This window comes from Aquila chrysaetos, chromosome 4 (assembly GCF_900496995.4).
Source record: "Aquila chrysaetos chrysaetos chromosome 4, bAquChr1.4, whole genome shotgun sequence".
NCBI lineage: Eukaryota > Metazoa > Chordata > Aves > Accipitriformes > Accipitridae > Aquila > Aquila chrysaetos.
The window spans coordinates 36,242,505-36,257,622 of record NC_044007.1 but is presented as its reverse complement, the minus strand read 5'-3'; the positions used below and the strand labels follow the sequence as shown (position 1 = coordinate 36,257,622).

Genomic DNA, 15,118 nt, shown 5'->3' with positions numbered 1-15,118 from the left:
GTTTGGGATCTTAAATCCCAAACAGCTTTTGGCTTCTGTGTTGTAATCGCAGAGTATTAACCCATCCCTCACACTCCCTTTTTCTTGTATGCACACACAGAGAGCAGAATAAACAAAAAGAGTGCTGATGCCATCTTCTTTATTTTCACTGAGACTATTTTGCCTTCTGACTACGGCTTTTAAGAAATCTCCATGTTGGCCAACCGACTGTTGCAAACACAGCAGTCTGTCCAATTATGAATGAATTAAAGTGAGGTCTAATTGCAGGATTTGATTCACTAGTTTAATACCCCATTTTTAAACCTATCCAATGACACAGCAATCAGAAGAGTCACACCCCACAGTGGTACTTCTGCCCTGTGTCATATACCTTTGGGCTGTCCAGTCCTCGCTGTTACAGAAGCCTGAGTGCTTGTCAATGCAGCAAGTCCATTCAGCAGTTACTGGTTTAGATTTTGACAATCCCGATAGCATCCATGCCTACCACCCACTTGGGTAATGTGAAGGGAAATTCTGAGCAGATGAAGTGTTTTTACAGACTCTCTGCACTAAGTGGTGAAAAGAAGCAATGGAATGAATAACCCCAACAGGAGCGCTGGTGGTGCCAAACCATGAACAAATATTTCCCTTAATACTCCCGTTATGTTAAGTGACAGTTACATTTGTCATTACATACAGCTCCAGCGTACGATTATCATTTGACCCAAAGCCACTGCAGCACACGAAGCCCAGGCTATGCTGGGCACAGAGAGAGGCAGGCAGTATTGCAGTGGAAGCCGCAGAAAATCCTGACGGCGTCGGGGACAGGCTTTTCGTGCATGGGGAAAGCCTCATCCTGAATAGAACAAGGACTGAGAGCCTGGGTGGTGCTGAAAGCTCTGGGACTGCAACTGCAGAGGGGACCATCCCTGTTTAGCACCAGTCGGTAACCATGGCCACCCCTTTCTCTAGGAGTGAATTGGTCCTTTTCACACATTGCTGTAGCAGCGATGGATAAATACCCAAATATACACATAGAGACAGGCTGTGGAACAAATGAACCTTGGAAAATAATCAAAGCCATATTGCTTCAGACAGTAAAAATGACACTAGATGAGAAGTGTAACAAAACCATGCAACACAACAGGCTTATTATTAGGTGGTTTAGTTCTTTCTGCTCTGTTGCTATGTGAAAAACTGACACAAGCATCAGGGAAACTGGATATACAAGGGGAAGAGGGAGAGATGATGCAGAGTACTGTCAAATATAGAAAATAAACAAACCAGAAAAAAATGCAGGAAAGAAATCTAATCAAATTTACTAAATAGTAGTTTTTGGAGTTATTTTAAAACTGGTAAAACCAAGGCAATTTCAGTGCGCACCGTTTCTGTCAAAACAATCTAGAAAAAAAAAAAAAGTAGCATTTTGACGTTCACTGAGTGCAAGAATGATATCACAAACTAAACTAACAAATCAGTAATACACACTAATCATTTGACCGTGCATGAAATATTATTTTAAAACATTATTAACCGTGTCTGAAAGTTTGGAAAATTTCTTACTATTGTGACTTTATAAACAGGCATTTAAAAGAAACAGCAATGCTGCTAAAGATTATTTTTTTTAAGAAACACATATTTTGCCACTGTTCATAAGATTTTGCAGCTAGGAGTTGCACCCGCTTCTCCCAGAAACAATATTTGCATACATTCACACAAGCAAAGAGAAATAACCTCAAATAATGGGATGAAAACTCTCTAACAGATCAAAATGTTAACAATATAAATGTAGCAAGCCACATACTTCTTAGAGAAAGCAACAAGCATCATTTCGTAATATGAATCATTGAAGACAAATATTTTTAAATCTATACTTATTTTCTGTAGCTTTAGCATAAACCTCCACCTCTCAATGAATTTCATCATTTACAGCTTCCAATCATTAAAAATGCATGTAGCTTTCTAAAACTTTCCAGTGACTTGGTTGCAACAAAAATAATTACCACTTTAAAAGCTGTAACTTTTTTTCTCAGGATTGACAAGTTGTTTACTTACAGACTTCCCATTTATTCCCTGGGGGTCTTCCATTGAAGATTTCTTCTTCCAAATTATATACAGGCTATTAGTTACAGTGAGGTTCAGACAGTCCTAGTACACACACACACACCTGTGGAAAAGACAGCACCACATTGCCATATTAATTTGTTGGCATGAAATTAAGAGCTGATCTTTACATCTGCAACTTTCCATTAACTAACAAGTATTCACAAGTTGGGAGCAGTTATCTCCGATGAATTGAATTAATCTTGAAAATAAATATATAGTTGAGCTGTTTATTGCAAATCCACACGAGCCAAAAGCAGGCAGCGAGAGCCCCGCTGTGCTCACTGTCGGCAGATGAATAAAAAAGGCAGCCAGGAACTCTTCTACCGTTGCTATTTCTGTGCCAACAACACAACTTTTCTTCTTTTTTTTCTTTTTTTTTGGTGAAGTTCAGCCTCTCCCTGATATCTATCAAAGTCAATTGTACTTTAATGCTAAGAGGAAATAATAACAAAGAAATATGATTGTAGATTGAGCTAGGATAAAAAAGAAAATCCACAAAGTTTTCAAAATGTTGCCCTCAAGCTAAGGATATTTTTATACTAAATCTCTTCAAGTTTACATTAGGGCACAGTCCTAGCCCCTATAAATTATAAATATGGGATGCTTTGTGTTCTCTCACCTTTGGAAACGGTGTTCTTTGATGTTAAAAATAACAGTGAAGCGCTGAGATGAATTAACAAAGGATTACCCCCCAAACAGACATCAATTCAAAATATGGCTTCCTTACAGAGCCAATTTTCTTTAGAATAAAATGCTGTGACCTTCTTAAAATTTAGAATTAATCATTAGAATAATTCAAACAAACCCAACTGAAATCCTCATTAGAAAAATTGGCTTGTTTTTTTTAAAGACATGGGCAAATGCAGTCTGCTAAAGAATAATAAAAATGTAAATCTGATTTTTTTAAGTGTGTATATATATACATACACCCCTTATATATACAGAAATGTGAATTGCACTTTGCTTATCCATGACAAGCAAAGATCCAATGGTCTGAAGATATTCAATTTTTCCTAAAACCACTCTGTATATGAAACATGTATATTTTAGGATCAGGATCCAAAAATCTTATTCTGCATCTTTCTACCTGAATGGGATTCTTGCAAGAAAAAAAAATATCCCTTTAAGCCCAGTTGTTCTGTGCACAATTAATCCACACTGGATACTACTCATTGCACACATTCGGCTACTTCTATAAAATCTAAACATTAAGAAAGTGTTAACAGGTCCACTCCACACCCTAAGGAAGATGCTAATATGAACCATGTTTCTGTAATGCATCCACTCCCTTCTTTCTGCTTTACAATTGAGAGATCGAATCCAGTCCCGCTCCTGCTGAGAACAATGGCCAATCTGAAATATTTCTATGAAATCAGGGTTTGGTGCTCATATTTGTTCTGACACCAGATTATAGGTTAGAAAATGATTCAAAGCTTTAAAAAGTGACAATTAAAGTTAGGGAGGGGAAGGACAAGAATTTCTTCTAGCTTTAAAAAAAATAATAATAGCAAAGAGCAGAAGAAAACAGTTCTCTAACAATGCCCCACTCCTAAGCAATGACTGACATCTGTTTCAAAAACTCTTTTATTGCAAAATTCAATAAATGGAAAAACCGCACAAGCTGAAAGTCTGCCACTTCAGCGAGGGAATAAAATGGAGCCTTTTCTAATGGAAAAATATTCAAAAGTCAATTGATGTAATGCTGGTATGTGGATGACCTGACAGCTTTTCAGATCAGCAGTGCTCTCTTTACTAACGGAAAGAAAACTTTACCAAGACTGGTAATCGTCTACATTTAAAAAGCATTTTCTATTAAAGCCCATAAGGAAAAAGCATATATGTTTTAGTGTATATCGTAGTTCAACTGTAATTAGGTGACCCAGCTTGCAGAAACTGCTGCGGCGAACATTTTCTCTCTCTGGGAGAGGTTCCTATAACACACCAGCATCAAAAGAGCCCACTATTGCATATTCTGCCCTCCAAGTCACTGCAAAAGAGATTTAAGAAAAGGTCCTATATATACCCACACACACACTGTTAGGGGCAAAGACTTGTCTTTTTCAGCAGACACCAGAGACCTCTGGCAGCAGAATCAAGTTAGCAGTAACATGAGGGCTTAAACATTAATACAGAACAGCTGATTTACAATGTAATTAAGTAATTTTAATTTAAAAAATTCAACTTTTAAACAAGAGCAACTTAGTTATCCTTATTATAATTGTCATCTTAGGTTATTTTTAACTTTTAGTAAAGCTTTACGAAAACTAATTAAATTCCCTTGAGTTGTTAACGTACCAAAAATTAAATCTAAATTACATAGAGTATCTGTTACAGAGAAGTTGTTATATGCAAAATATGCCATCGAATATGAGGGAAAATACCTCAAATTATTGAAAGAGACAAGATCTAAACTGAAGGGAAGTCATGAAAGTACATATCCCCTTTTATTTTTCTCTACTACTTTGGAAGTCATTTGCTTGGTTAAATATTTATTATTATTATTATTATTATTAAATACACGATGGTAGCAGTTAAGAGTCCCACCAGCTAAAGAAGTACTATTGTACCAGGCACGATAACCGGCCACCCCCTTTTCCAAACAGCTATTATTACCATTTTAAAAGGAATAAAAAAAAAAAACCACGAAGAGCAAAGAAGTACAGAAAGTGGTTTACGGGGGATTTTATTCCCTCCTTTCTGAAACGTTATCCAAGACCGTGCAATTTTCCCTGCACACATGGACCTGAACGTGGCCTTTGCCGCCAGGCGCCGGGCGGTTGCCAAACGCTCCCCGGCCAGGCTGCGGAGGTGGCCAGGAGCTTCAGTAAAGCCCCGCGTCGTGCAAGGGCTGTCCCCGTCTGAGCGCCCGCCTGAAAACTTGACGAAAGCGAGTGGCCGATTACGCGGGAAGCGGATGTTAAGCACGGTCAGGGACACTGCGAAATAATCTCTTAGGGGCTGGAAGGTACTGGCGGAGGGTGATCTCCTGCACAGATGGCACCGAGCGCAAGGGCGACCAAAAAGTAACTGGCCACGGCTGACTCCCAGCACTTACAGACACCAACATTTAAGGACAAGGAACCTGATTTCTTACGCTTGCTGAGCTGCTCTCCCTAAAAGCTTTGCATTTCCCATGCACGCCCTGCTCTGCCACTAACACCCACATCTCAGAGCCGTCCCAGGGCTGCCGTAACGTACGCGCAGCTGCAGCGAGCCCCTGCAGAAGCTCACTGCGATCAGAAACAGCACGAACACACCACCACCTTGGGCTACCTTACCCTCTCCATCACCAAGGAGACGGGATTAAACTTTTTTCCTGTTCCTGTGCCACCAGCAAAACCGCTCCTGTCTTAGAACCTCCTGGCTGATTACGCCATTGCAAAGTCTCCAAGATGAGGTCACTTTTAGTGTTATCAGTGGATATTCTTTTTTTTAAAAAAAAAAAAAAAAAGGTTTGCCAGACTGATCACACTTTCCCAGGAACTGGTAGGATTTTCTAATAACACCTAGACACAATTGTATCTCCCCAAACCATACTCATTCATTAGAAGAAAAAAAAATAACAGAAAAGCCACACGTGCTTTATCATTTGGTAGAGAAAGAAAGAAAGAGGTTATGAGGCTGGGCGAAATGGTCTTTTTTTACTGTGTAGGTGATAGCATGTGGTATTTTACAGTTAATGGTAGGGAACTCGATGGTTTTGATTTTAGGTGCTACATTTGGGAAGTTTCCTTTTTAGCACTTGCTAAAGGTTCACTACATACACTCCATTTCCAGGTAGGTCTCTCGTCCCCCACCCCCACTTCCTTTTAAGGTGTTAAATTTGGCAGATAACCTGGGTAGCATTTAGAAAACAATTATTTCCAAATGCTAGGAAAGAAACTTGCCAAGTGTAACAGCTAAAAACCAAAAAGAAAAAAAAAAAGGAAGGAAATAAAACGGAAGAGGGAAAGATATTTTTTAGAAATGAAATTTAGTAGGGACCTTTCAGCAGCTTTATAAACAATTAACTCCAGCGGTGCGCCTGAAGACCACCTCTGATTCAGCCTGGAACTCCTGCAAATGTAATACAGCATCCTGCCTTCCAGCGAGCTTCAGGGACTCCAATAAAATAGATAGGTGCCCAGATGTGCAGGACCTAACATGCACATCTGCTGGAAGACATCCCACACCAACTGCAGTGCTGACACTGACCTAAACACAGACTCTGGGCGAGCTCCAGACCTCTCTGTGGGTATGCAGCCTGCAGGTAACACACTGCACAACAGCGCGGGAGGTAGGTTGCCACTTTTGCATCCCCACAACCAACCACGTCCATCTCAACAGACCTTTTTTTCCAATACCACTGAGCAGAAATGCATGGGGTGTCAGGACTTGTGGCTGGAGTAAACTTGCGGGAGAGAGGGCTGAAAAACTTCAGTTTTAATGGTTTATTGGTAAGCTTTCCTTTATATAAATACAGAACAAGCGCTCCAGTGTCCTGGACAGGCATGTGTAAAACCCATGGCGCTTACACTCACTGTGATGTCTAGGTCAGCACCAAAGTAATCTTATTCTTTTTAAGCCAGTAACATAAATTAATATCTAGATTTTTCTGCTATCTAGGTCATCACTTTTAACTTCAAAATAAGATTAAAAAAATCAATTAAAAGTGAAAATTATGGTGTTTCCTTAATGTTTTTTATTTCACTGAAAACTAACATTTCTGGTAAGGAAACATGAGGTCTCATCTACCTACACAGAAGTCTCAGTGGATGCTGGACCAGACTAACAGAGGAGTCTCAAGAGCACAAGGAAGAAAGAAAGTAAACACAAAGATTACACCACAGGCAAATGATATTAGTGAAAGCCTGGAAAATATATCTGTACTACTTTTTGAATCCTGATTATATTTATAAAATTGCTACAACACCATAAGCCTAAGTATGTCTTGAAGAAACGATTTGACAACAAGGTTTGTGTTTGTGCCACATTTCTCCCACGTACGATTAAATCTAACAAAAAAGGGGCTGTTGAGAACACAAGGACCACGATACCGATTCAGACCAACAATCCTCATGGTGCTATCTCCAACAACAGCCATAACTGGACACAGAAGCGCAAGAACAGAACAAGCATATGCCATTTCCCCAGTATTTTCCCAGCTTCCTGCCATTTCTATTCAAAGGATTTCCTGAGCCTGGTGGAGCTCATCTGCCTAGCAACCCTCAGTACAGCTCTCTCAAGTACTTGTCTATCTTCCTCTTGAACCCACGTAAACTTTTTGGATTCCTAACAATGCTGAACATTCATTTTTCGCGAGCATTACTGAGCACTGAACAAATTTTCTTGGCATTATCTTTGATGCCGACATCTCATTTCTGAATGATGGGAGTCGGCTCAGTGCCCATCACTTTCCACATACAGCTGCAACTATTTTGCCCAGGGTCTGGCAGTTTACATTTATCTCTGCAGAATTTAATTTGTCATTTTATTGTCTAGTGACTTGTCTCGTAAGGTCCTTGCACAGTTCTTCACAGTCCACTCTCACTGCTATTCACCTCACTCTCCAAGTCATTTATGAATGATTTGCTAATTTAAACTGCTAACCTGAAATATCTTCCATTCAAGTGGACGCAACCTAGAAAAATGATTGTGCCTGATTAGCACAATCATTCAGACTAAGCTATGTGAGGAAAGCGGAATGAGAATAACAGAAAATTCCCACCTGAAGAAATAAACAAAGGCAAGAGATGTTGCCATGTTTATCAAGGAATGGGAATCTGCTGGCTCCTAATTTCAGCAAGCTCAGAAGAGCTCTCTGGTCCCCCAGTGTTGGAAGAGACTCGGTCACTTACAAAGAAACCTCTCCTGAGGTGGAGAAAGAAACCTGACAACGTAGTAACCAAAACTCCCAGAGCACCTGGCACGGGCAAACGTTCAAGACTGGAGAACTGCAAAAAATAGGTTAATAATTCATCAGTTTTAGAACTTGTAAAAATGAACTATAACTGGTTCAGAAACCATCTTGATAAAGTCTTTGTGTTGCTCCCTTCATCGACCATGGTCAGGAATGGTTTAAACCGCAAACAGAAATGAGGCCCTGGTGCGTATGTGCATCAGGTATGAACTCTGGTGCCAGCGACCGCCGGATTGCCGAGCGCATCTCCCTGGCAGAGCCGCCCAACAGGACGCCTCTGTTAGGAAGCTGCACAAAGGGCCAAAGTGGGAGACACACATACATATATAATTTTAAAGCAATAATGTTATTCTAAAAGCAGAGCTCTCCAAACATAGCAAAAGATCGTATTTTTCATTGAATACTAAATACACATGAAAGTCAAACTGTAAAACAACATTAAAATTATACTGGCAACTTGCTTGCCAGAATTTTTTTTTTAATGACTTACAAAATCAATGTGATGTTTAAACTACCCAGTGGGATCAACTTTATTTGTATCTGAAATGTAAGTTGAAACTGTTCAGCAAAGAAACACACTAACAGTTTAGGACCGGAAATAAAGAATATTTTTACGGTGAAAACATAAGGGAAACTTATTTTTTTTAAAATTAATAAAACTACCATTTACAGTGTGAACGCTGTGCCTCAAACAGGATTAAACAGCTTTGCTCTTAGCATTCCATTTGATCTTTATTATCAAAGAGTGACAGGAATCCCTACTTTCCCTGGGTTTATTTATGTATCACTAACAAAGAGAATAGAAAAAGAATGCAGCAGCCAATTCCTTCGTTGTGAGCTGCTGGAGCAATACATCCGTTTTCTGCTCTGTGTGTGTCAAACACATTACAGAAGGCAAGGGGGTCCAGAGATTAACACTGCCTATTAGACTAAGTGTCACGGTTAATAAAGAGTATGAAATACATACAGGAAAAATGTTGAGCTACGAATCATAATATGTAACTGGAATGCTTACCTAGCTCAGGAAAGAAGTGTAAGATGCTTTACAAACAAAGCTTACTTTCAACCCGTGTGGTTCTGTACGACGTTTCTAATGAGTAATAATTATATACGTTCTCTAGGAAGCCTTTCTACGCCTATTATAAATTTAGATTAAAGGTAAGGCATTACTTATTATTTCACATGGGCTTTTAAAGTAGTTTGTAAAATATATGCAGTCTATAAAAGTTTGTGGTCTAACAACAAACAACTGTACTGCCTCTGTACAATTCAGTGCAAACAAGTAAAGGTTTGCTCATCATAATTAATGCAAGGCTTCAAGGTTTACACAGAGCAATTAAAAGTAATTTTCCTCTAGGTGAAATCATGCTTTATTTAATCAGTTTTTTTAACTTTTATTCTTTTTTTAAAAGTAAATCAGATACATTTGATTCCGAAATTGTAACAACCTTCATTAAAGCCTAGGCTTCCCCCAAGCTAGTAAAAGAATTCAAGTAAGAAACGCTACCAGCAGTATTTTCAGCAGTGGAAGCCACAGTATCCCAGAGCACAGAAAAATACACCCGAGTAGGATGCATTACAGAAAGCATGGTTGCAAGCGAGTCATCCTGGCTATGGAAAGCTAACGCTCAACTGGGAAACTCAAAGGCCAAAGTCTTGGCATCTCCCAGCGCAGGGGGACCCGAGCGCTAGGTTACAGTCTGCTGAGCTCCCACGTTCTGCGAGAACCACCAAGTTGCCTCTGGACTCCCTGTGCCCACGGGAGCAGCGTAGCTGCACTCCCGTGCCACAGAGCCACCGCTCCCGTGTCTCTGCATGAGTGGCACGTCCAGTATTCACAATGGATCAACCACCAACTGAATGTGCGTACCAGTGACCTTCCTCACATTGTCATCAGTAAGGCTAAGGATGCTGCTTTCTTATTTACCTACCATATAATGAGAAAACTTCCCTGCCTCTCGAGGTCAACTACAATTTTCTTTGGTAAGTCACAACATTCACATACCACAAGAAGCATCTTATTTTCAGTCTTTACAACAGATCAAATGCCAGAATTCGCATTTGCTATCTACAGATACTTCCTCTTCTCATCATGCGGTAAAGGTACCTACTTGCAGTGCGTGCGAGTTTCACCAGTAGGTGCAAGTAGTCTATTTTCTTCATTTGGACTCATCTATGAGAACGGAAGAAGGAAGACAGTTTTTTCTTTTTTTCTCTTTCAATCTCTGCTAAAGTCCAAGTGAAAGAGAATGAATGGCCCTAAGCGTGAGAAAACCAGAAGGCTGTATCACTGAACTGTCAAAATTGTCAACGTGAGGTCCAGTGGGATATTTAAAGGCACCTCATGAGGTTAAGCCATTTACATTTATTTGTTTGTTTGCTTATACTGCAAGCACCCTCATGAATGACAGTAAGCACCCAGCTGCACCTTTAGTCACCTAAATACCTTTGGAAGTCTAATCCATGGTGACCAGAAATACCAACAATTCACTAACTAGAAGTTAATTTTAGAACAGAAGTGATACTGTATTTACCTAACAACATGCCAGCTTTCCTTCACGTTTCTGTGCTACATCCTCCAGCTCTTGCCCCTCGGGGTAATCCCAGGGACGGTGCTGCCCGGCTCCCCACGGGGCCATCCCCGCTCCAACTGGGTCAAGGGAGGAGACACTGGCTAGGACCTCTCTTCTCTAGCCAGCAGTCACTTCTTAGGAAACTAAAACCCCACCAATAAATCTTTGCCAAATTTGGACAATTGGTGTGAATATTACAGGGGAGGAGAAGGAAATGATTGTAAGAGCATTTGTAGGGCTCCCAGTTGCTTGGAAAACAATGCTAAAAACCATTTTTAAATGCTGATTGGTTCAACTTTGTCGTATCTCTTGCCTGACAAATGACATTCTTTTCCTCTGATTTCTGCCAGACTGTGTTTTTATGAAAATGAATTCAACAACTCATCATTTTTAACATAATAAACCCAGAAACCTTAAGGATTGGGAACCTTGATAAATAGGTTCTACTTACACAACTACACAAAGATGCATTATGTGTTCTTTGTCAGAAAAAAAAAAGCACCAAGTTTAGTCAAACAGCAGTATTTAGTTTCAGTTCTCCGTGTCTCCAAACTGTACCCACCAATGAGAATGAATTTCATATACATTTATGAAAAAACAAACACACAAGGGCAAAACACAGCTGAAGTTAAGTCGTTACATCAACCTGTCCTCTAGCAACAGCCATGCTTCTTACAAGTACGCTTATCCCACTACTCTTGCAGTCTTTTTCACCATCACAGCTCAAGATAAAACTGTAATAGCTACAGTAATATATTAAGTGTGAAAGAAGTAAGAGACAATAGTTGTTATCCCTATTACATTATTCTTACAATTTGTTATGAAAGATGAATTATTGTGTCATTTATCAAATAATGTTATAACTAAGTTAGACTAAATAATATTTCATAATAAAGGAGAAAATAAAGAAGGTACTACACGTATTCTGAACATAACGTTTCACCTTCCTTTGAGAACAGTGTAGCCTAAAAGCTAAAAAAGAAAATTTTAGTCACACAAAACCATGCGATCCCCTTCAATATTCAGATGATCAAGAGCTCAAGCTATTGAGCTGAGAAATTAAAATTCAGAAGTTTCAAGAATCAGGCCAATTGCCTAAAGTGGCAGTAGGTGTGACTCGCTATGGAAACAGCACAGCAAGGACAGAGAAACAACTTTTGAGTTGGAAAAGCTTTTAAAAGCATATGAAGTACCCAGCTGTGGCCTCCTTGATTTTAAGGACTTTACACACAATTTCCGTTCTTATAAATAAAAAGAGCTTTCTCCTAGCTCACTTCGTTATAAGGGGAGCTGCAAAAATGCAGACCCACCTCACAGGGTGGGAGTTCACCTCCGTGATTTTTCCGGGCAGCCCGGCACGGCGGGGGCCCTGGGTGGGCTGCGGCGGGGGTGTTCGCTGCCTGCGCTGCCCACGCACCCACCCGCTGCCCGGGGCTTGCCCTGGGTATGGGCAGCAGCTGCCCCCCTGGCTCCATCCCCCCAAGAACTGCCCCTGCGGGTGCCTCTCCCAAGCAGCCACAGCTCGCTCTCACACCATCAAATCCGGGCAAGTCTTTCTTGGTCCAACCACTAAAGCCTTTTCGTGGTAGCTTGACCTGTATCATAGAACTCGGTGGTAAATTCACATTTTACTTTTTATGGCCGTGCAGTAGGATTAGCGCTCTGAGACAGAGTGCAAAGAGATGCTGTGTCACAAAGAAGTTAAAAAAAAAAAAAAGGTAAAAGAGCATTAAAAGTGTCCAGATGCTTGAGAAATCATTATCTTATGATGTTTGATATATCAGATGAAACAGTCAAAGATAACAAGAGTAAAAATGAAAGGAAGGAAAAAACTCAAGCCTCCTAATTCAATTTAATCTCTTAATGTTGTATCACTCTCCCTCTCTTTCTCCAAATCTAGAAGGAAAGGTTATTTTGAGCAATAATATCTACAGATTCTATAATTAAGTAATTGAATGAAAGAAACAAAGAAAATAACCTAAAATTCTCTAAATGCACAGGATGCAAGAAGCCCCCAGTTTCCAGCTGACTTGGAGAAACTGTTCAAATGACCTCTGAAGATTTTTAAATTCTCCTGCCAGAGTCCATCCCTCACCTTGCCCACAGTGACAGGATTTGCAGCGCAAGGAGGACAGAGCCACAAACAAGAAAAAGAGTGACTTGCTTCCTCCTTTTTCTTCCTACCCCTTTTGTGATTCAGTTTACACGGGAAGATACAGCTAAAGAAGAAAATTAGGAATGAAACATCAGGCCTAGAATAAATACCACAGCTGTCGGACCAGTGACTTAGTTCCTACTTAGATGGGTTGTAAACATTATCAATGCTATTACAAATTCTACAATTCTGAAGACTGCCGAACCATTCATAAAGACTAATCCATAAGTTTTAAAAAGTTTGTTCAAGGATGCAGATACTTGCAGTTTACCTTACACTGAAATCTATGGTAGAATAAGATGTTTGCAAACTAGGACAAAGGTCTGGGGGGGAGCGTATCCAGACTAGCCTTCAGAAGATATGCCAGCTACCTCCAAGAGCTGCAGTCCTCAATTAGGGACATTTCCATACATATTGCCCTTCTGTCTCTTATTTTCTGGTGCAGCCAGACTACCTGCTCCATGACTACTCTGTGATCCTACAACTCCCCTCATTATGGTTCATGCTTACACAGCTTTTGGCAGAGAACGAACAGCTCTAATCTGGAAATTGTTTCATAGGGACTTTCCACACACCACATTCTCTTTCTAAAGAACTTCTCACAGCACTGAATGACTGATTTCTCTTCTTATAACCATATTTTTATTTTAAAAGACTATGGAAAGTGTGAGTCTTCAAACGTAGCGACTGTCCAGTGCTGCTGCTCGTACCACATTTTGCTACAGCATATGTAACCATGAAAGTGTTTTGCCACTAAAAGTCAATGCGAACTACTGCTTGCAATTTAAATGCAACACTATGTTCCTCAGAGCCTAAAAGAAAAAAGCCTAATGTTGTATTTTAATAATTGAAGAAAACTCTGATCTTTGACACTGTGATAGAAAAACTGCCTATTTAATTACCGTTTTAAAGAACAGAGTATTTCCAGCAAAAAATTTTTTTTTTGCCTCCAAGACCGACACCACCGACAAAAATCACCTCGCGACTAGCCATACCCAACAATCCTTTCGAAGGGCTCAGGTGACGGCAGGCAAAACGGAAACCCCAGGAGGCGAGCTGAGGAGAGGGGCACCTGTGGGCGCCCCCCTCCCTGCCGCCGACGCCCGGCACCCTCCTCGCCCCCGACAAGGTGCTGGGATGCGCGGAGAGGGGAGGGGAGAGGCGAGCAGCCCTCCTTCCCTCCCGCCTCCCCCCGAGCCCCCGCAGGCAGGCACCCGGCGGGCTCCCGGCGGGGCAGCGGCCGCCCCGGCGGGGCAGCGCCCGGGGCAGCGCGGCGGGATCGCCCCCGGTGCCCCCGCACCGGCCGCCTCTCCCCGCCCGTCGGAGGAGCCGCCCGCTCCTCGCTGGGGGCCTGGCCACCTCCCCTAACGCTTGCCGTGCTCACAGCCGGCAGGCCCGCGGGACGGGGGCGAAGGCAGAGGCGCTGCTGGCAGCCAAGCGCCCAGCCCGCAGACGTCTACCCTCGGCCACAAAAAAAACACGCGCTCAGCGGAGCCGACCCACCGAGGCCCCCGCCGAAGCAACGCAGCGCCCGGCGCCCCCCGGCCGGCACCGGGGGCTCCCGCGGCGCCGGGCCAGCCGAGCTCTGCCGCCCCTTCCCCTCCCACCCCCCGCGACGGGCTCCCGCAGCCTCACCCCTCCCTCCCCGCCGCCGCCGCAAGCCCCGCGGCGCTGCGCGCCCGCGCAACCGCCCTCGGCGGCGCAGCGCCCGGGGCTGAGCCGGCGCGTCCCGCCCGGCCCCCGCCGCACCCACGTGTCCGGCACCCCGCGCCGCGCCGGCTCCGCACGGCGCGCACTTACTCCGCGGGGGCCTCCGGCGCGGGCCCGGCGGCTCCCCAGGAGCGGCGCCCGGCGGTAAGTTGCGAGGAGCGCGGAGCCGCGCTGGGCGGGGAGGGGTTTCGGGGAGGCGGCGGCGAGGAAACTTCCCCGGAGCGGCTCGACCGACCGCCTCCTCCTCCTCCCGCCGCCGCCGCAGCCGCCTCGCCCGGCGGCCGCACCGCGCCTGCCCGGCCGCGCCGCCCGCTGCCGCCGCTTTCGGCTCGCCGGGCCACACCGAGAGAGCCGCTGCCCTCCCCCCCTCCCCGGCCGCCTTTTTTTTTTTTTCTTTAATTTTAAGGAGGAAGGTATTATTAGGGAGGGGAAGGATGGGCTCTGAGGAATCCCGGCTTCCTGCGGTGCTGCGGGGTCCTAGGGGCCGGCTGCAGGTTGAACACCCCCAAAGCCAGCTGGCAGCTCCGCCGCTGCCTCGGCAGCGCGGGTGCCGCAGGGCGGGCAGGCGGGAGGGTGCCTGCGGCATCCCCGGTCCGCCCGGGGTTATCTGACACCACTCTTCACCGCCCTGGGAAATCCATCGCTGCCCTTGATGGGGAAGGCAAAGAATCGGTCGAGGCATCAAGGACAGCATGG

General features: G+C 43.3%; 1 protein-coding gene across 11 annotated transcripts in view; it reads right to left on the bottom strand.

Annotated features, from left to right (window-relative positions):
- EYA1 (EYA transcriptional coactivator and phosphatase 1) overlaps positions 1 to 14,662 on the bottom strand; it is a 167,157-nt gene extending 152,495 nt beyond the window's left edge. For 7 of the 11 annotated variants that reach the window (XM_030012504.2, XM_030012503.2, XM_030012506.2 and 4 more), the window contains exons 1-2: positions 14,513 to 14,657; positions 2,035 to 2,146 (exon numbers count right to left, since the gene is read on the bottom strand). In XM_030012504.2, the coding sequence (XP_029868364.1) occupies positions 2,035 to 2,067 (33 nt within the window). In that variant the 5' untranslated portion in view covers positions 2,068 to 2,146; positions 14,513 to 14,657. Of the gene's footprint in view, positions 1 to 2,034; positions 2,147 to 14,512 lie in introns of those variants that run through there. The other 4 variants (XM_030012505.2, XM_030012509.2, XM_030012502.2 and 1 more) reach the window with 3 other exon arrangements.
- Between the last annotated feature and the right edge of the window lie 456 nt (positions 14,663 to 15,118).